Consider the following 22,818-nt stretch of genomic DNA (forward strand, 5'->3'; position numbering starts at 1 on the left):
TGCGGACAAGAATAGGCATTTATGTTAAAGGCTGTCCGTGCCGTTCCACAAATTGCGGACTGCACATGGACGCCATCCGTGTTTTGCAGGTCCACAATTTGAGGACCGCAAAACACACCACGGTCGTGTGCATGAGGCCTTACTCTGCTATTCCTTTTGGAAATGTATACATACATACATATCTGGGTGCTACCATTCCCTTTTAATGAGGTATGTCCATACACACTCTAATACTGTCCAGTCAGTGCAGCCACTGTGTAAGAACGAATCCTAATGATAAGGGGAAATTATAATACCCAGTTGTCAATTTATTCATACATTTCCAGTAGGAATAACAGAAGTACAGCAACCCAGAACAGGGTTACTGCAAATGGATATTTGTTGTAATGTTGTGTTGCTAAGGGAAATTTACTGTAATTGTATACCTAACAATAAGTCAGGATTAATACCTTGACTCAACCCCTTTAGGTTTCTAGGAGATTGACCTGTGTCCATCCCTGGTTAGTCAGTAAGTGGAGAGTCTGTGCTTAGCTAAGGAAGAAAGAGGACCTGTGTTGTACAAGCTCCTCAGAGCAAACTACCGTATTACAGAAGTGCTCCAGAGAGAGAAAAGAAAGCTGTATGATACACTTGAACTGTGTCTTTTGCTGCTACATGTACTATTGCAACTGTCATCAACCCAGTAAAGAAAGACTTTATTTATTGCAACCAATGGGCCTGGTTATTGACTCCATCATACATCCGCAGGTCCCTACACCTGCTCTCCTGCCTTGCACCCCCACCTACCACCAAGCAGGAGCCCCAGAGGGTACAGAGTATGTCCCCAAGGAAGAAAGGGTGCACCCTCCTATCAATGCATAGCCTCAAGGAGGACCAGGATTAAGACTGCCACCGTAAAGTATGAGTATAACTACCACCATCATAGCTATTACCACTTCTCCCATCCTCGGCTCCTCTCCTGGGCCCATTGGACTTGCTCTTTTTGAACTCATAAGCGTTCTTGTTCACAAGCACCACTGGATTGATCTTATTTTATATAAGCACTGCTCTGTACACTCACTCCACTACTGCTCCAGATGTCTGCGGTGGACCTGACTGTATTAGTACATACCCATCTTCAGGTAGAGGTGGGCGAAGTGTTCTACAGTCCTTGGGTTTAAACACAAGGTCCAGATCATCTTCAGGGAAAGCACCAAGTTCTTGAAGAAGTTCATGAGTGTGGCTGGTAACATGTGACATTAGGTAGTTTTCAAAATCTACTGGATCCACAGCGTCGTAAAATGGAGGCTGCAGAAATAAAAGAGCGTTATACACCAGCAAATGATTAACCAAAATATGAACAAGGCCTCATGCACATGACCATTGTTTTGGTCCGCATCCGAGCCGCAAAAATGGGGCCGCAAAAGATGCGGACAGCACTCCGTGTGCTGTTTGCATCCGTTGCTCCGTTCCGTGGTCCTCCGTTGCGGACAAGAATAGGCAGTTATATCAAAGGCTGTACGTGCCGTTCCGCGAATTGCGGAACGCACACCATCTGTGTTTTGTGGACCTCAAAACACACAACGGTCATGAGCAGGAGTCCTAAAGCACATTGATGGGGGGAATTCATCAAAACTGGTGAAAATGAAAAGTGATTTAGTTTTCCATAGCAACCAATCAGATTCCACCTTTCAATTTCCAAAGGAGTTCTGAGGACCTTCCTTTACACCAGTTTTGATAAATCTTCCCCAGTAATTTATGTTTGAGCCTTCCTTTGGAGGCGTATGTAGTGAGGGTTTTCTAATGTAAACCTCTGACGGAAAGCTCCAAAGTATGTCACCCTATAGACATGCATACATTGTTAAATAAAATTGTAGGAGGCCTCTGTGGAAAAGGACACCTGTTTGACCTACATCAAGTGAAGGTGGCCCACCGAATATACTTGTAGACACCAAGGGCTTTCTGCTAAATGCACACTTTATAACCTATAAGAATCTGAAAATCACATTGTTCTAGACCGCACTACAATTTGGGTTTGGGTTAGATGCCCGAATTAAGGTACGTTCCTTTTATAGGTTGACACAACTGAGGACAGTAGGGGTACAGCAACATGAGGAATTTCCAGCTTGGATTTTTTGCCAACTTAAAGCGTAACCCACAGCGGAGATCCGCAGCATATATTGACAGGCTATGGATTTAAAATCCGTACTGAAAGTCGATTTACGCTGCAGATATTTTTTACACAGCATGGGAATGAGATGTTTCTAAATTCTATTCAACTTCTTCATATGTTCTACTGCATAGGACAGGAGCTCACAACAGCAGAAATGTAACTAAACCCTCAGCAGTCACTAAAAGTGTAAGGCACAAAGTAACACAAATCTTAGACGTGTTAATCACGCTGAGCAGAGTTGAAAGTAGAGTTCTGGTGTTGCAATGAACGTACGAGAAACAAGAACTGCACAGAAAATAGACACTTTTCACTGCATGAAATTATTATGAAATCCGTGTCGGAATAGGTAATGCACGCAACGAGAACATGCCTCAAGAAAACCCATTTAGAGAACAGATGTCATGCAGCCGGTATTCACTGTCCCGTATGCCGACATACGTACCTCTCCGAGAAGCAAGGTGTCCTTCAAAATGGCTGCTTGAGGAAACCGATCAGAAGAGTGATGGTTTGACTCATACTGAAAAAATACCGCAAGCTTACAGAGAAAGGAAGCAGTAGAAGGAAGTGACTACACTGACATAAATCTTAAGACCTACATCTTCGTAGCTCGTAGCTCTTCGTAGCTCCCCAAGCATGCCTTACCCGTTTCCAACCATAGTGCACCCTTGCTCTTCAACACCTGTGGGATTCAGCTGTTCTTTTAAAGGGGTTTTCCAACTCCTGACACCCACAATGATCAGCTGATGGAAGGAGCGCCTGCACACCAGAACTAGCATTACTCTGTACACTGTGTAGTGGCTGTTAAAGGGGTTATCCCATAATGTGAAAATTAAGGTCATACATACTCTAGTACAGGGGTATTCAGCTAATTTTATTAAAGGACCACATAGCTCGGTCTGCAGTCAGGTGAAGGTGCCAACAGTAAAGATGAAGGCCCCCATTAGTGCCCCCAGTAAGAAAAATGCTGACTGGAAGCTCACGACAGGACCTGCGCTCCAGTGTGATGACGTCTCGCAGGTCCTATCCTGAGCTTCCAGTCAGTAGCGAGTGTTTCCTACAGCGCGAGCAAATGGAGGAGGTAATTATTTATTTATTTTTTATTAAAACAAGTGGCGGTGGAGGTAAAGGCTGTATTAATGAGCGCTCTGCAATGGAAGCACTCATAAGTAACAGTCCGTACAGGAAAATACCGGAAGGCCACTAAAATCCCGGCCTTGCTGGTGAGCTACTGGCCGGGTGGCAAAACTAGCCTCAGAACAGACATGTATTTTTGTTTCACATCCAATCCCCATTATTGGTGGATTGGATGCGGACCCCTTCTTTTCAATGGGGCCACAAAAGATGCAGACAGTACACAGTGTGCTCTCTCATCTTTTGCAGCCCCATTGAAATGAAGGGGTCCGGATCTAATCCACCAATAAAGGGGATTGGATATGGAACAAAAAATACCATGGCATGAATGGAGTCTTATCTTTATTTCACCAGTAGGCTACTTTCACACCAGCGTTTTTGCTGGATCCGGCAGGGCTCAGTAAAAACGCTTCCGTTACTGATAATACAACCGTGTGCATCCGTTATGAACGGATCCGATTGTATTATCTTTAACGTAGCCAAGATGGATCCATCATGAACTCTATTGAAGGTCAATGGGAGACGGATCATTGTGTCAAAGAAAACAGATCCGTCCCCATTGCCTTTCATTGTGTGTCATGCCGGATCAGTTTTGCTCTGCATCCTATGACAGAAAGAAAACCGCTGCTTGCTGCGGTTTGCTCTCCGGTCTGGGAACGCAACCAAACGGAACGGAATGTATTTTGGAGCATTTCATTCTGTTCAGTTACGTTTTGTCCCCATTGACAATGAATGGGGACAAAACGGAAGCGTTTTTTCTCTGGTATTGAGACCCTATGATGGATCTCAATACCGGAAAATAGAAACGCTAGTGTGAAAGCAGCCTTACAGAGAGAAGCACAGGCAAATTGGGAACAGACCATTGACACTGTGGAGTCCTTTCCTGATGTCAGTGATGCATTGCCCACCCTGTCTGTACCCCTCAGTCCCCTCCACACACCCCCAAGTTGATTTTACCTTGAGTTTTCAAATTCTGGTCAGCTGTGGAGTGGGACGGGCGTGGTATAACCGATCTTGGGCGTGGCTTAGCGGAGCCGGGGGCGACATTTTATAGTACCTCTTTTGAGGCTGGCAGTGGTAAGGTCTTCTCCAGCAGCATGTAAGTGTCCTTTGGAGCTTGAGGCTCCCTTACGTGCTGCTGCTGCAGGAGAGGGGGGAGTGAGCGCGCTGAGAGAAACAGCTTCCTCCACGTGCAGGCGCCGGATGAAAGCGCTAAGAGAGACAAGTCCCGGTGTCTGCATGGGGAGGGACCCGTCTCTTTCAGTGCCTGCATGGAGAGGAGCTTCTGCCCCAGCTCTTTCCGGCCCACTGGGAGATTAGGAAGCAGCCTAAAGTGCTGCTTCCTATGGAAGGCATGGCAGGGGTCCGGACAGCTGGTGTCCGCAGTCTGTATTTGGACCGCGGTCCACCAGTGGAGTACCCCTGCTCTAGTACATGACAATCTCTTTCTAAAAAAGCTAGAACCAGCCCTGTACCTCACATGGATCCAGAGATCTCCCCAGTCATTGCTCCAATTGTTCAGTCTTATTAAGCAAATACTAGTGAGCACTTCCATTATGGGGGGCTCACTAGTATGCAAAAGGCGCGGGGAGTGAAGCGCTGTGAGCGCTTCCTGTACTCACCCTCCATGGTCTTCTTCCCTGGGCCCGCACTGCACTGTCTTGACGGCGTACAGCGTAAGGACGTAATGCGCACATTATGACCTGACGCTGCACGCGGGCCAGAGAAGACAAGGATACGCGACTGGAGCAGCGATCGCTGGACCTGGAAAGGAGCAGCGAAGCAGGAGTTATTTATTTTATCTCTGATCTAAGGTCTGATGGGGGTCAGACATGGAGTTCCTTATATGAGGGTCTGATCTGAGTTCCTGATATGGGGGTCTGATCTGAGAATCTTATAAAAGAGGTCTGATGAAAAATATTTTTCACACTACCGTTTTTCTATACCCGGCAAAGAATTCTGTCACAGGGGCTCTATGCCGGAAAAGATCTGATCAGTTTTATCCCCATGCATTGTGAATGGAGAGTAATCTGTTCAGGATGCATCAGGAGGATATCCTAAGTTCAGTCATTTTGACTGATCAGGCAAAAGAGAAAACCATAGCATGCTGAAGACTTGCATGAATGCCGGCATTTTTTTCCATAGGAATGTATTAGTGCCGGATCCGGCATTTAAAATACCGGAATGCCGGATCCGTCCTTCCGGTCTGCGGATCCGTCCTTCCAGGAAAAAAAGGTGAAAAGAGTAAATGACGTATCCGTTTTGCCGGATGACACCGGAAAGACGGATCCGGCATTTCAATGCATTTTTTTTGACTGATCAGGCATTTTTAAGACCGATCAGGATCCTGATCAGTCTTACTAATGCCATCAGTTAGCATACGTTTTGCCGGATCAAGCAGGCAGTTCTGGCGACGGAACTGCTTGCCGGATCTCTCTGCCGCAAGTGTGAAAGTAGCCTTAATTTTGATCCTCTAAAAACTTGGGGTGCGTCTTATTATCAGGTGTTTCATATAAAGTGAAATATATACTATATTTATAGTTTTTAATTGGAAAAGGTAGAAAAACATAAAAAATACATATATTTAATATTGTCATAATCATGGGGACTTGCAGAATAAAGTTATCATGTCACTTATACAACACGGTGAACGCCATAAAAACTAAAAATAATGATGGAATTGCTGTTTCTTTCACGTCATCACTTCAAAAAATATTTAAAAACACAACTAAGACCACAAAAACAAGCCCTCATAATGCTATGTCGAAGGAAAAATAAAATAAAAAAAGTTAGGGCTTTTGAAATGTAATGAGAAAAAAAATGAGAAAAGTTGTATGTCCTGAAGTCTAAAATAGCCTTATCCTTAAGGGATTAAAATAGGAGATGCTGTCTTTATTAGGAACATCTGCTTAAAATTACCATAAACTGGCATGCAGCCTGGACACCTTCAGGGGCATTTTTTTTATTATTGCATTCTACTTATTTTGGCCTAAAAATTATTTTTATATTTGGTCTTTATTAAACATTTTCAGCCACTTTCCCAATATAACAGTGTAATCTGTGTATTTGCAGAGCAGCATGGTTCTGTGTTTACACTGAATCCCATCATCTGATAGCTCATGTGAATCCTATCTGTGAGCTCCTGAAGCTCATAAACACTTACTTAAGCCATATTCTTATCAGTGTGACAAGCTGATGACAACCTTTGACACAATCATATCAGGAATGAATGTGTCTCTCGAATTTATGTCCTTCTACATCTATTAAGGAATGTGCCGCTCAGACCTTTTGGGTTCATTACATTCATGGACTGGATATCTATTGAAGCACAATAAAACTTCCAAACTCCTTATCTATAATTGCTACAACAATTTACTGCTACCACTGTTTGTTTACTTCCTTCACTCATATTGATCTGCTTTAGGCTACTTTCACACTTGCGTTTGGAGCGGATCTGTCTGGTTTCTGCACAGACGGATCCGCTCCAATAATGCAAACGCTTAGATCCGTTCAGAACGGATCCGTTTGCATTACCATGAACAAAAAAAATAAATCAGTTTTGACTTTACATTGAAAGTCAATGGGGGACGGATCCGTTTGAAAATTGAGCCATACTGTGTCAACTTCAAACGGATCCGTCCCCATTGACTTACATTGTAAGTCTGGACGGATCCGTTTGCCTCCGCACGGCCAGGCGGACACCCGAACGCTGCAAGAGGCGTTCAGGTGTCCGCCTGCTGAGCGGAGCGGAGGACAAACGGTGCCAGACTGATGCATTCTGAGCGGATCCGCATCCACTCAGAATGCATTAGGGCTGGACTGATCCGTTCGGGGCCGCTTGTGAGAGCCTTCAAACGGAACTCACAAGCGGAGCCCCGAACGCAAGTGTGAAAGTAGCCTTACATCACTCGTCTTATCTACCTCATTATTACTATGTACGTTGATGCATAAATATTTGAGTCTTAAAGGATGCCTGTGGCTTAAGGGCTCGTTCACACGACCGTGTAAAGCCCGTGCTGTGGACCGCAAATTGCGGTCAGCAATGCACGGGCACCGACCGTGGCCTAGCCGCATGGAGATCGTGGACCCATTCACTTGGGTCCGCGATCCCTCCGTTCCGCAAAAGGATAGAGCATGTTCTATCTTTTTGCAGTGCGGAGGCACGGAACGGAACCCCAGGAAGCACTCCGTAGTGCTTCCGTAATGATCCGTTCAGTGCTTCCATTCCGCATCTCCTGATTTGCGGACCCATTGAAGTGATGCGGAATGCACGCGGAACGGTGCCTGTGTATTGCGGATCCCTAAGTAGTCTCGAAAGCTTACATAGGTATCAACCATTGAGGAATCTTAATTTTTTTATCTTCTATTTACTGACTAACCTCCATTCATTTCTATGGGGCCGCCGAAAATAGCCGAGCGTTGGCTTGGCTATTTCCGTCGGCTCTATAGAAATTAATGGGAGCAATGGGCGTACAAGAGTGGAGCGCCATCTGTGGATTTCAAGGACCCGTACCTATGAGACAATGGGGGGGAATATACAAGCAATATGCCCCCATTGTTTGAGATGATACAACTTCTTTAAGGCTACCGGTACATGTGTGCAGGTTTAAAAACTAAATCTGCACAGATTTCTGTGCATTTCTTCACCAAATCTGCACCAAATGGTGCAAATGGTGAAATCTGCACACCAAAAACAAAAAAATTAAAATCACACAAAGCATTGACATGGTGTGGATTTCAAAATCTGAACGGCATGTCGATTTCTGCATAGAAGAAAAAAGCTAAGTGTGCATGACATTTGACTGATCTCATACACTTTGCTTGTACTAAGAATCTGTGTGGAAAAAACACCTGTAATCGACAACATGTGCAGGTAGCCTAAAAGTGTCTAGAACACTTAAAAGAGGTTGAGCAGTCAGGAATATTTTCATCAATATCTGCTCGGTGGGGTCCAACTCCCAGCACCCCCACCGATCAGCAGTTTGAATAGGAGGGGGCACTCGTTCTAGTGACACTGCGCATCATAAAGTCTCAGCGGCACAGTGTTATTACAAGTGCTTGTTCCATTCACTTGAATTGGATGAGCGCTTGTAATTACACTGCACCACCAATGAAAGATAACGCGCAGTGTAATCTTGAAGAGGAAGCAGTTTTTGTTTGAGCACCGCCTGCTCTTCAAACAACTGATCGGTAGGGGTGGCGGGAGTCAGACCCCCACTGATCAGATATTGATGACTTATTCTGAGTATAGGTCATCAATAGGTACTGGCTGCACAACCCCTTCAAGAAATGCGGTGAAAGACATGTACAATAGCATTTAGCATTTTCAATAGTAAATGGGCCCCAGTACGTTGACCAGTCATGGTTACTACAGCCCTGATCCTATTTACTTAAATGAGAGCAGTGCCACAGTAACAAGGCTGCTGAAAATCAATGGCCTGAAGCAAGTATGTACAACAAAGACGTTGGTAAAACATCTTTGGAGGATGGATTCAATGAAGAAGTGAATTCAGCAAAGGAGTAGGAACAGTCAAGCAAAGACAGTTCACAAGGAAACAAAACTGGAGCTAGACAATAGAGCTAGTCACAAAACTCAAGCACCCTTTAGATCTCTGTGTGATCTGAAGTAGGACCGGAAAAACATAACATTGACCATCTCTGTGTCACGCTTTGGTGTGGGAGGGAAACACCACACCGAGCATAGGAAGTAAGGGGGAACAGGAATCAGGCCTGAGAGCTAGGGAAGGAAGATAGACACCTCCTGGTAAAACCCTAACCAAAATCCTGACTGACTACCAGTATGAACAGACCCTAGAGGTAGGCGTGTTCATACGTAGGAATACCTAGAGTCCAATCTAGCCCTATAGGACCCTGGTACTAATGGCAGAGACGAGACTACCTGTTCCTCCAAAAGGAAGGACAAACAGGAGTCTCCTTCAGGCCTAATACAAACAATAGGGAAATACAATATACAAAACCCAAACAAAATACAAAAAGGGAAAGGAAATACTTAACTTCAAAGGGGCTATGGAAGCACCAGGAACTCTGCCGAGATCCACAAACCAGCAATCCACAACTGAAACTATAAACTGCACAGTGTCTGTGAAGGTTCTCATTTATCCAGGTCATGGTATATCTGTAAAGAATAAATCAAGGCAACTGGACGTACTGTAGATTTCTTGGTACAAACGAGGCGTGAAGGAGGCCATCTACGTAAAAATGGAGAAGCCAAGCTTAAATAGAGGTGGGGGGCTTAGACATCTATTGTCTGCCACATACAATGCTGTCTTGACACCTTTTTCTGGGAAGTCTTTATCACCTACTGACTCCAATTAGGATAATGGAATCAACACCTTTGACCCAATGCTGGGTATAATTACCAGATGTTCATTCAGTTACATATTTATTCCCAGAATTGTTGTACAGTCACTCAGAATTGAGAAAGCTTGTTGGAAGAACGAGTGAAACGTTTTCAAGAAATCTACTGTACGTCCAGTTGCCTTGATTTATTCTTTACAGATATAAACTGCACAGCATTGTGGGAGAAGCAACAATAAATAAAGAAGGTTAAATGACCACATTAGCAACACCTGAGGCAAGGGGTGTGTCCATTACCATAAACAACACAGACGCCTATTGATCCACAAGGAAAACCTGTCAGATCAAACCACGTGTTGCCAGTCTCACCGATCTCCTGCCACCTGTCGCAGGAACGTCCATGACAGTACCCCCCCCCCCCCTCCTTCTACGGGTGACCTTCAGACACCCTGGACCGACCTTATCCGGGTGAGACCTGTAAAAAGCTTTCACCAAACGACTGGCATTCACATCAGATGCCGGAACCCACATCCTCTCCTCTGGTCCATAACCCTTACAGTGAACAATACACTGAAGAGATCTACAGAGAACTCGAAAGTCAATTATCTTGGCGATCTGAAATTCCAAACTACCGTCCACCATGACAGGAGCGGGTGGCAAGGACGGCTCCAATGGTTCAACATATCTCTTCAACAAAGATTTATGAAACACATTATGAATTTTCAGGGCCTGGTGAAGTTCAAGATGAAAAGCTACAGGATTAATGATGGCAGTGATCTTATATGGACCAATACAACTTGGACCCAACTTCCAAAAAAGTACCTTCAACTTAATGTTTCTTGTGGACAGCCACACAGAATCACCCACTCTTAGGTCCGGACCATTCATACGTTTCCTTTCAGCCACACGTTTATACTTGCTGCCCATATTCATCAAGTTATTTAGAATTTTCCGCCATATAGATGACAATGATGACGAAAAACGTTTCTCCTCAGGAATACCAGAAGTATCTGAACCACAAAATGTGCCAAACTGCGGGTGAAACCCATATGCCCCCAAAAACGGTGACTTATCAGTGGATTCCTGTCTACGATTGTTTAAGGCAAACTCTGCCAAGGACAAAAATGAAGACCACACCTCCTGGTTCTCAACGACAAAACATCTGAAGTAAGTCTCCAGACTCTGATTAGTGTGCTCCGTCTGTCCGTTCGACTGAGGATGAAAAGCCGAAGAAAAGGACAGTTGTACCCCCAGTCGAGTACAGAATGCCTTCCAGAATCTGGAAGCAAACTGAGTCCCACGATCCAAGACCACGTCAGAGGGAATGCCATGGAGTTTCACAATGTTGTTAAACACTTGCGAAAGTGTTTTAGCATTAGGTAAGCCCGCCAACGTTATAAAGTGCACCATTTTACTAAAGCGATCAACTACCACCAGAATAACTGTCTTTCCTGAAGAATTAGGTAGATCACTGATAAAATGCATGGATAAGTGAGTTCATGGTCTGGACGGAATGGGCAACAGAAGTAGAGATCCGGAAGGCCGAGTATGTGTCACCCTAGCACGTGCACAGATACTACAGGCTGACACACAGTCATCAACACACCTACGCAACCCTGGCCACCAGAATCTACGAGAGACGAGGTCGACAGTGGATCTACTCCCAGGGTGTCCCGTAAGAACTGTACAGTAATGTTCCTCAAACACCTTGTGACGCAATTTCGATGCCATAAACAGTTTCCCAGAGGGACAAGAATCTGGTGCGTCTCCCTGGGCCTCTAACACCTTCACCTCTAGGTCAGGGTAAAGAGCGGATATCACCACCCCTTCCGACAATATAGGACTCGGATTTTCAAAATCACCACCTCCAGGAAAACTATGTGACAAGTCATCTGCTTTGACGTTCTTAACCCCAGGACAATAGGCGACAATGAAATTGAATCTGGTGAAAAACAAAGACCATCTGGCTTGTCTCGGGTTCAGTCGTTTAGCCGACTCCAGGTAAGCCAGGTTTTTGTGATCTGTGAACACAGTGATCGAATGAATCGCCCCTTCCAACCAATGACGCCATTCCTCAAAAGCCAACTTAATGGCCAGTAACTCTCTGTTACACAAATCATAATTTCTCTCTGCAGAACAGAGTTTTTTAGAGAAAAAGGCACATGCACGCAATTTACCAGGTGACGGGCCCTCCGAAAAAACTGCTTCTACCCCCACCTCGGACGTGTCCACCTCCACAATGAAAGGTTGTGATACATCCGGCTGCACCAATAGAGGGGCAGAAGAGAAGCATTCCTTAATCACAGAAAAGGCTTGCAACGCCGAATCAGACCACAATGAGACATCTATCCCTTTCTTAGTCATGTCAGTTAAGGGTTTTACTATTGTCGAATAATTCTGAGTACATTTTTGGTAATAATTGGTGAACCCCAAAAAACGCATACGAGCCTTCAGATTTTTGGGTTGATCCCAGTCGAATACAGCACAGACTTTCTCTGGATTCATTCGAAAAACCTGAAGATGAAAGCAGGTAGCCCAAAAACTGCACCTTGTGTACAGCAAAAACACACTTATCTAATTTTGCGTACAATTTATTGTCCTTTAGGATCTGAAACACCTGTCTAACGTGATCCTGATTTGTTTTCACATCTGGAGAATAAATTTGAATGTCATCCAAATACACGACTACAAAACTCCCCACAAGGAGATGAAAAACGTCATTCACAAAATGATGGAAAACCGCAGGAGCATTGATCAACCTGAAAGGCATGAAATGGTTCTTAAAGTGCCCCTCAGGAGTATTAAAAGCCGTCTTCCGAAAACATATATCATGCCAAAGATTTTATATATCTTACAAATGGTCCCGATCCTCCTTTCCCCAGCTTTCTTTGCTTCCATTCGCAGCCTTCTCATGAGGTTCTTGTGGAAAAGCAAGAGATCACGTATGTCCTACACTATGCTGATCAGAAGTAGGGAGACAGGAGGTTTGGGCTTCCCTGACATGCTTTCCTACTATAAGGTAGTGCAATTAAACAGATGGCTGCAGTTGATGTTCCCAGTGGGAGAGCTTGACCCTTTTTTTTATAGCCAGCGTTGAAAACAGTGGTGCTGATATAGGGTTCATGTGGATTCCAAAACCTAAACCCAGATCAGTTTCGGACATAAACCCAATCTTACAAGGCCCAGTGGAAGTCTGGAGACAAATGGGCAACACCTTAGCCCCACGACCTTCCCCACTCATGCCAGTGTCCTCACTGCCAGCTCTACTCTCTTCCCCAGGTTCAGCCAAGGAGGGCTTATGGCGCAACCTGAACAAGTGGACAGTTTGGGACGCATTCACTAGAAAGTCGATTCTTACCATAGAAGCGTTTAGGAGCTTTCTCCCAGCAAATATACCTGCAGTGACATTGTCTTTCTAGTATACTCACTTTAGATATATTTGCTAAAATTTTTTAGCCTTGGACATAGTGGAGAGAGATCTCACAGACTTTGAGCAATTGATGGTTTCAAACCTTCCCAGAACGAGGAAGATCTCATACCTATATCAACATTTTGTGATAAATTCACAACATGCAAAACCAATCTTCCTGAGCTCCTGGGAAAAAGAACTTGGCCTTACTTTAACAGATTTAGAGGCATGCTTTATTTTGACACATGCCCAAGGTTTCTCCCGCTGTGTTAGGCTTCAGGAAAGTCATTATAAACTCTTGAGCCGCTGGTATAAGACTCCCGAGGTCCTCTTCTTGCACAAAGGCATTGAATACGATAGGTGTTGGATATGTCAGAAGTCTAGGGGCTCTTATTTGCATATCTGGTGGACGTGTGACACCATAGCATCAATTTGGAAACAAATTGAAGCAGTCATTCAAGACCTACTCAAATTTCCATTTGTAATCACCCCTGCGATGGTGTTCCTGGCCAAACCAGGGGACTCCTATCGCCCTTCTAAATCAAATCTCATCACACATTTGCTGGCTGTGGCGAAGTCACTGATCCCGCTACACTGGCTACAAACGTCTCCACCTTCACTGGAGTAATGGTGTGCGAAGGTCGATCAGGTGTGCAATTTTGAAGAGCTTCTTAGCTGGACCGAAAGGAAGCATAAGTCCTACTTGAAAATTTGGAACACGTGGAGATCCTGGAGGGGTATAGCATGAAGTGAGCGTATCCCCACATAAACCTTCCCTTTCCCCGCTTTCCCTTTGTTTTTAGTCTTTTGTGTGTTTGTTTGTCAAGTCTTGTCCATAGTGTTTTTCTGTGTAGTTTCTTCAACGTACATATTCACATATGGTATAAACATGCTCTTTGATGTTTAATTGATAGCTGAGTTCCTGTTTGATTTGACAAGCTTTCACCTGTAATAGGAGATTTCAAGAGGTGCTCTGATTAAGGCGCCGCTTTTTGTACGCTTTTTTGTCATTTATGGTGATAAAATTAATAAAAGTGAATAAAATAAAAAAAGCCGTCTTCCATTCATCCCCTTCCTTGACCCTAACCAGATTATATGCCCCCTTAAGTCCAACTTGGAGAACACCTTGGAACTAATAATCTGGTTAAACATATCGGGATTTAAAGGAAGAGGGTAAGGATCACGGACAGTAATCCGATTAAGTTCACGGAAATCCAGACATGGCCAAAGACCTCTGTCCTTTTTCTTAACAAAAAAAGAACCCTGCTGCCACTGGAGATTTGGAAGTCTTATGTGTCCTTTAGCCAAACTCTCGGTAATATACTCTCTCATGACCAGCCTTTAAGGTTCATAAAGGTTATACAACCTAGATTTTGCCAATTTAGCTCCATGAATAAGATTGATAGGACAATCATATTCCCGATGCAGAGGTAAATCCTGGCATCCACTCTCAGAAAACACGTCGGCAAAATCAGATATAAAACAGTAATGTAATAGCAGTTGAAACAGAAAAAGATGTATTCAGACAATTGTCAATGCAATAATCACCCCAATCCAGAATCTGTCTAGCTTGCCAATCGATGGTTGGATTGTGCTTGCTTAACCACAGTAAACTCAGAACCACCGATGCAGGGAGACACTCCAACACAAAACACGAGATAAATTTTTGATGAAAGTAACCTACTCTTAATCGGATATCATGCACCACTTGAGATAAACACTTCTGAGCTAGAGGTGCAGAATCAATAGCAAAAACAGAAATGTTTTTTTCTAATGCACTCGGTGACAACCCGCGCATACGGATGAACTGAGCATCAATCAGGTTCACCCCGGCCCCGCTGTTGATAAACACCTCAATCCCGACAGTTTTTGGCTGTAGCACCACCTCAGCAGCCAGGAGAAATCAGGTACTACCAGTAAAAGACATGCACATTTTCTGAGTCCTCTCACCCCTCCAAGAGTCAGATAGGAATTAAATGTCCCTCTTTTTTCTTTTTGCTGTTGAATGCACAGAAAAAACACAGAAAATTCCACTGAAAAAACACACTCCCTTCCTATTACCAGTATGCTTAAAAGCGGATACAGGAGTAGCTCCCCCTAATTGGATTTGTTCGTCCCCAGATATAAACCCAGGAGTAGCTTCACCCAAAGTAACAGAGGAGGACGATACATCATGTCATAGTACGTCCTGAGACGTTGAGGCCCCTAGATCTCTCTTCTCAGGCGTCTATCCATGCGTATAGCCAGAGACATAGCAGCCTCCTTCAGCCGCTCTGATAACCCTTGACAAAACTGGCTAGGGAGTGCAGGATCATTCCAGTCTGTATCCGTAGCCCACCTCCTAAACTCAGAGCAATAAATCTCAGTGGAATGATCACCCTGAGGAAGGCCGAACAGCTTGGTCTCGGCTTAAGAGGTCCGTTCCGGATAATCATAGATAAGACCCAAAGCTTCTAAAAATGTATCTACCGACCGGAGAGAGTGCGATCCGGTCGGCAGAGAAAAAGCCCATGACTTCGCATCCCCCTTAAGCAAGGAAATAACCACACCGACTCGCTGTTTATCATCCCCAGATGAGTGTAGACGTAACCTAAAATACAGTTTGCATGCCTCCCTAAACAAAATGAAATTATGTCCCCCAGAGAATCTGTCCGGGAGGGCAACTTTAGGTTTAAGACAGGCCTGGTAACCACCACCACCACTAGGACCAGTAGCCTGTGGTCTGGTCTCTCCATCTGCGAGACGGTTGTGCGGCGGTCAGCTACCTCCAAAGACAGCCCTTGCAGCTGGCCTGCCAGTGCAGCAATAGGATCCATGGCCGCACACAAACAAAAAATGATGGTTTTGGCGGTTTATAATGTCACGCTTCGGTGTGGGTGGAAACACCACAACAGGGAACAGGGAACAGGGAATCAGGCCTGAGAACTAGGAAAGGAAGATAGACACCTCCTAGTAAAACCCTAACCAAAATCCTGACTGACTACCAGTATGAACAGACCCTAGAGGTAGGTGTGTTCATACGCAGGAATACCTAGCTAGCCCTTTAGGACCCAGTACTAATGGCAGGGACTAGAACTACCTGTTCCTCCAAAAGGAAGGATGAACAGGAGTCTCCTTCAGGCCTAATACAAACAATACAGAAATACAAAACACAGAACCCAAACAAAATACAAAAAGGGAAAGGAAAGACTTTTTTTTCAAAGGAGTTATGGAAGCACCAGGAACTCCACTGAAATACACACACCAGCAATCCACAACTGAAACTTTAAACCGGACAGCATTGTGGGAGAAACAACAATAAATAAGGAAGTTTAAATGACCACATTAGCAACACCTGAGGCAAGGGGTGTGGCCATTACCAGAAACAACACAGACACCTATTTATGCACAACGAAAACCTGTCAGATCAAACCACGTGTTGCCAGTCTGACCAATCTCCTGCTACCTGTCGCAGGAACGTCCGTGACACTCGGTTAAGGGCAACATTAATGGCAAAACAGCACCCTTGGGTGATAAGCAGTAAAATGCAGTACAAAGTCTTCAACTTGTGAAACAGCAGCCACTAGGGTTCAGTACATAGAAAAACAATAGAATCCTGACCCACTACATACGGAGCTTGGCTGTTCTGGTGCTTAGCTCTGAAGCACCAACATCTGATCAATGGAGATGCTGGAAGTAGGACCACACTGATCATGCATAATATTAAAACCCCAGAAAACCAATTTAAAACACCATTAATTTTGAGTCCGCTGTACAGATGAAATACAGAAGAGTTTGAATAAATAAAATGAATAAACTATATAAAAAATATGTACAATAAACAGGAGCTAACAGAAGGAGAGGGTTCAGCTTCCAATCTGTAAGAGGGCGAGGGTACCAGCTTCTGGTACAATGCTTGGTAGAGACAGGGTTATTGAAGAGATGGTTTTCAGGTTGGCTATGAACATCTGGATGGTGGAAATGTCTAAAGTGTTCGGGTGGTGAGCTCGAGTGTAGGGTGGATGCAAAGCAGACAGGAGAAGAGCAAAGAAGCAGGGATTACATGTGGAGAGGCATCAGGAGATCAGCGACGGGTTGTGAACAGACTGGTATGTTGTTGCCTCTATTCTACAATTCATTTGCTGGGCAATAGGTAGACAGCAAAGGGACCGGCAGAGAAGAGACATCAGGGTAGTGCAGGGTGTTTGGTTATCATAGACCGTCGTACGCTGCCAGTCTATGATAAACCTGCCCCTATGTGTGAACCTACCAGTGTGACATCAGACTGCAGATGACTGGTGGCTGTTACCGTGAATCAGTAGTGTACACAGACTAATGAGCGTCAATCTGAACATAAAGAGTAGAGCACTGACGGAAGAGTTAGTTCAGGCGCCTACTCGCACCAGGTATATGCACTGACTACACACTCTGGGCTTTTAATTTACACCTCAGATAGCGGCAGGGGGTGAATCCCCAATTTTACAAATTAGAAGTAAAGAATTAAGGGGGAGATTTATCAAACTGGTGTAAAGTAGAACTGACTTAGTTGCCCTTAGCAACCAATCAGATTCCACCTTTCATTTTGGACAGCTTCTTTGAAAAATGAAAGGTGGAATCTGATTGGTTGCTATGGGCAACTAAGCCAGTTCTGCTTTACACCAGTTTGATAAATCTCACTCTAAGAATTTTAAATAATTATTTGGTGGGAGGCTAATAGGAGAAAATGGTTAGCACTCATATGTGAAATCTGAACCGGGCGGAATCAAATGTTAGACTAATGCAGCAGAATTATGAGACTGTGTAAGGTCTGAAACCATTATGGGTATATTCCATCTTCACAGGATATTTAAAAAATGCCACCTCTGAGATCCACACCCGTCTCGGGAACAGGCGTCCCGAAAAACGCTGTGAATGGAAAAGTGGCCAAGTGACTCCTGTGATGCTATGTCCCCCTTAGAGTTCTGGAATGTATTGGTTAACACTGGCAGCATTATGTCACTGTTATCCAATACATTCCAGAACTGTAAGGGTTACATAGCATCATAAATCAATATAATGCTATATGACCCCGGCAGCGCTGGAAGGTCAGGCCGGGAGCTGCGTTGCGGACTTGCTGCGGGAGGAACGCTCATCTGCAAGGGGCCTAAGGGGGCATTTACACAACATTAAAGGGACACTGACAGGGCCAATAAGCATATTGAGGTATATATATATGGCAGTACAGGTCTTATAATGGGTATTACAATCATATAAGTATCCCCCCTGTCCACATTATACATACAGTAAACTTAAGTTTTATAACCTGCTCCAACAGTCTTCAATCTGCCCAAGGGGCGGCGTTTCACCTCTCTTGCGCCCAGCCAGCCTCCCCAACTGCCGCTTTGAAGCGCCGCCCAGCTCATGAATATTCAGTTTGCTGGGCGGCTTCTGCGGTCCCCGCTCTGAAGCGCTGCGCTGAACAGTGCCCTGCGCATGCGCCGGATCTTGTGAAGTAGGGGACAGTAAGCGCCGCCCAGCGAAGTGAATATTGATGAGCTGGGCGGGGCTTACTGTACCGGACTTCACAAGATCCGGCGCATGCGCAGGGCACTGTTCAGCGCAGCGCTTCAGAGCGGGGACCGCAGAAGCCGCCCAGCAAACTGAATATTCATGAGCTGGGCGGCGCTTCAAAGCGGCAGTTGGGGGAGGCTGGCTGGGCGCAAGAGAGGTGAAACGCCGCCCCTTGGGCAGATTGAAGACCGTTGGAGCAGGTTATAAAACTTAAAGTTTACTGTATGTATAATGTGGACAGGGGGGATACTTATATGATTGTAATACCCATTATAAGACCTGTACTGCCATATATATACCTCAATATGCTTATTGGCCCTGTCAGTGTCCCTTTAAGTGTTTTGCAGTCCGCAAACCATGGATCCACAAACCTGAAAACTGGCCATGTGCACACCTCATCACACTGGGGAACCATTGACTTGAATGGGTCTGTGTTCCACATGTTGCGACGAGGTATAGGACATGTCCTATCTTTTTTGGATAGGCCGCACGGGTGTGGAAGCTGAAAGGTAACATTCGGGGGAAGGAAACATTTTGAGGCAAATGGAAACACAAGGTCTCTTTCACACGGGCGACCAGGCTTTTCTCCGGGCGAGTAGGCATGCAATTGCAGTCAGTTTTGACTGCGATTGCGTTCCAATGTTCAGTTTTTTCTGCGCAAGTGCAATGCGTTTTGCATGCGCGTGAGAAAAAACTGAATATGGTACCCAGACGCGAACCCAGACTTCTTCACTAAAGTTCTGGTTTGGGTTAGGTGTTCTATTAATTTTATTATTTTCCCTTATAACATAGTTATAAGGGAAAATAATAGCATTCTTAATACAGAATGCTTACTAAAATGTGCCTTGAGGGGTTAATTTTTTTTTATAAATTAACTCACTTCATCCACTTGTTCGCGCAGCCGGCATTGTCTTCTTTTTCTTTCAGGACCTGCAAAAGGATCTTTGATGACATAATTGCGCTCACCATGTGGTGAGCGAGGTGACGTCAGCACAGGTCCTGCTGAATGAAGGTAGAAGGACCTAACCCCTCAAGGCACATTTTAGTAAGCATTCTGTATTAGGAATACTATTATCTTCCTTTATAATCATGTTATAAGGGAAAATAATAAAATCTACAGAACACCAGTGAAGAAGTCTGGGTTCGGGTCTGGGTACCACATTCAGTTTTTTCTCACGTGCGTGCAAAACACTTTGCACTCGCACTGAAAAAACTGAACATCGGAACGCAATCGCAGTCAAAACTGACTGCAATTGCGTGCCTACTCGCACGCTTTTCCCTCAATGCACACGCGGTGCATCCAGAGCAAATCCTCTTTCACACAACCATATGGCTTTTTCAGCGTTTTGTGGTTTGTTTTTCACAGATCCGTTGTTCAGTTTTTTTGTCTCCATTGTGTTTCCGTTTCTGTTCCGTTTTTCCATATGGCATATACAGTATACAGTAATTACATAGAAAAAAAATGGGACTGGGCATAACATTTTCAATAGATGGTTTCACAAAAACAGAACGGATACGGAAGACATACGGATGCATTTCCGTATGTGTTCCGCCTTTTTGCGGACCCATTGACTTGAATGGAGCCACGGAACGTGATTTGCGGGCAATAATAGGACATGTTCTATTTTTTAACGGAACGGAAATAAGGGAACGGAATGCATACGGAGTACATTCAATTTTTTTGCGGAAGGAATGAATAGAACGCAAAAAACGGCCCGTAAACGGGGAAAAAACGGTCGTGTGAAAAAGGCCTAAGGCCTCATGCACACGACAGTGACAAAAAAAAAAGTCCATTAAAAACGGACCCACCGTCTGTTTTTCGTGGCCATTTTGCATCAGTGTGTGCATCCTTTTTTTTGTCCGTGTGTCTGTTTTTAATGTCCGTTAAAAACGGACATGAAAAATTGATTATTTTGATTGGCAGTTATTTATAGACCCACCCTTCTGAGAACACCCACAGGATGGTAGGCCCCCAGCTAAAATAATGTCCCCCATAGTGTAGGATTTTTTTTTTGTTGATGCCCCCAGCTTTAATAATGCCCCCATCTAAAATAATTTCCCCTGTAGTGTAAGAATTTATTTTTACTGCCCCCAGCTTTAATAATGTCCCCCATAGTGTAGGATTTTTTTTTGTCGCTGCCCCCAGCTTTAATAATGCCCCTAATGTAGAGCCCCATCTTAAATAATGTCGCCCATAGTGTATGTTTTTAGTTTTTTTTAGGGCCCCCTAAATGGCCTGTGTACCCGTTTTTAACGGCCATTAGACTGGTGCACTCCTGTCAATCGGCTGTAAAAAAGGTCCTATAGATTTCAATGGGGTCTGTCCGGCCGTGAAAAGGGCCAAAAATAGGACATGTCCTATTTTTGGACGGATGCTATTCACAGGCCGTTAAAAGAACAGCCATGTGAATAGCCCCATGGACTTTCACTGGTGCTAAAAATGGTTGTGTGCATGTAGCCTAAGGCTAGTTTCACACTAGCGTTCGGCTGTCCGCTCGTGAGCTCCGTTTGAAGGTGCTCACGAGCGGACCCGAACGCTTCCGTCCAGCCCTGATGCAGTCTGAATGGATGCGGATCCGCTCAGACTGCATCAGTCTGGCGGCGTTCAGCCTCCGCTCCGCTCAGCAGGCGGACACCTGAACGCTGCTTGCAGCGTTCGGGTGTCCGCCTGGCCGTGCGGAGGCGTGCGGATCCGTCCAGACTTACAATTAAGTCAATGGGGACGGATCCGTTTGAAGATGCCACAATATGGCTCAATCTTCAAGCGGATCCGTCCCCCATTGACTTTCAATGTAAAAGTCTGGACGGATCCGCTCAGGCTAATTTCACACTTAGCTTTTTTTTGCAAATATAATGCAGACGGATCCGTTCTGAACGGAGCCTCCGTCTGCATTATTATGATCGGATCCGTTCAGAACGGATCCGATCGAACGCTAGTGTGAAAGTAGCCTAAGGCCTCTTTCACACGAGCGTGACGGATTAGGTCCGGATGCGTTCAGTGAAACTCGCACTATTTTGCAAGCAAGTTCAGTCAGTTTTGTCTGCGATTGCGTTTAGTTTTTTCCGCGCGGGTGCAATGCGTTTTGATGCATTTTTCACGCGCGTGATAAAAAACTGAAGGTTTACAAACAACATCTCTTAGCAACCATCAGTGACAAACGCATCGCACCCGCACTTACTTGCGGATGCAATGCGTTTTTCACGCAGGCCCATTCACTTCTATGGAACCAGGGCTGCGTGAAAAACGCAGAATATAGAACATGCTGCGATTTTCACACAATGCAGAACTGATGCGTGAAAAACAATGCTCATGTACACAGACCCATTGAAATGAATGGGTCAGGATTAGAGATGAGCGAACTTCTGTTTTAAGTTCGGCGTCTAAAGTTCGGGGGCGGGTTAGCGGAGAATCCCGATCTGGAACCGGATATGGATTCCGACTTCCGTTGTGGTCCGTGGTAGCGGAATCAATAATCGGCCATTATTGATTCCGCTACCACGGACCACAACGGAAGTCGGAATCCATATCCGGTTCCAGATCGGGATTCTCCGCTAACCCGCCCCCGAACTTTAGACGCCGAACTTAAAACAGAAGTTCGCTCATCTCTAGTCAGGATTAGAGATGAGCGAACTTCTGTTTTAAGTTCGGCGTCTAAAGTTCGGCTTCCGGTTAGCGGAGAATCCCGATCTGGAACCGGATATGGATTCCGACTTCCGTTGTGGTCCGTGGTAGCGGAATCAATAATCGGCCATTATTGATTCCGCTACCACGGACCACAACGGAAGTCGGAATCCATATCCGGTTCCAGATCGGGATTCTCCGCTAACCGGAAGCCGAACTTTAGACGCCGAACTTAAAACAGAAGTTCGCTCATCTCTAGTCAGGATTCAGTGCAGGTGCTATGCGTTCACGTCACACATTGCACCCGCGCGGAAAACTCGCTCGTGTGAAAGGGACCTAAGAGTGTGTTCATCCAGCTAAATTCTGCCACTGATCCATATTAAAACCGTTTTCTACTGACTTGAATGTAGAAAACTCAACCTTGTACACATGGTATAGGTATTTTTAAGCAGATAATTTGAAAAACGCTTGAAAAGTTACATGTTTGCTTCTTTTAAACAGATTTGATTCTGAATTTACATAGAAGTCAATGGGGATGCAGGAAACCCCATAAAAAACTCTTGTAAAATGTTTGTAAAAACTTCTTTAAAACCAACACCAAAGTAGAAATCATCAAAAAAGTCCTGTTTTTAGCTAATAATTGTGCTGTGAATTTTA

The 22,818-nt window shown here is 44.7% G+C and overlaps 1 protein-coding gene across 1 annotated transcript in view; it reads right to left on the reverse strand.

Annotated features, from left to right (window-relative positions):
• Window positions 1-22,818, reverse strand: part of DOCK8 (dedicator of cytokinesis 8) — a 209,522-nt gene that overhangs the window by 150,163 nt on the left and 36,541 nt on the right. The window contains exon 3 of the mRNA XM_044272650.1: window positions 1,112-1,287. Coding sequence (XP_044128585.1) covers window positions 1,112-1,287 — 176 coding nt within the window. The remainder of the gene's footprint in view (window positions 1-1,111; window positions 1,288-22,818) is intronic.

Source organism: Bufo gargarizans, chromosome 1 (assembly GCF_014858855.1).
Source record: "Bufo gargarizans isolate SCDJY-AF-19 chromosome 1, ASM1485885v1, whole genome shotgun sequence".
NCBI lineage: Eukaryota > Metazoa > Chordata > Amphibia > Anura > Bufonidae > Bufo > Bufo gargarizans.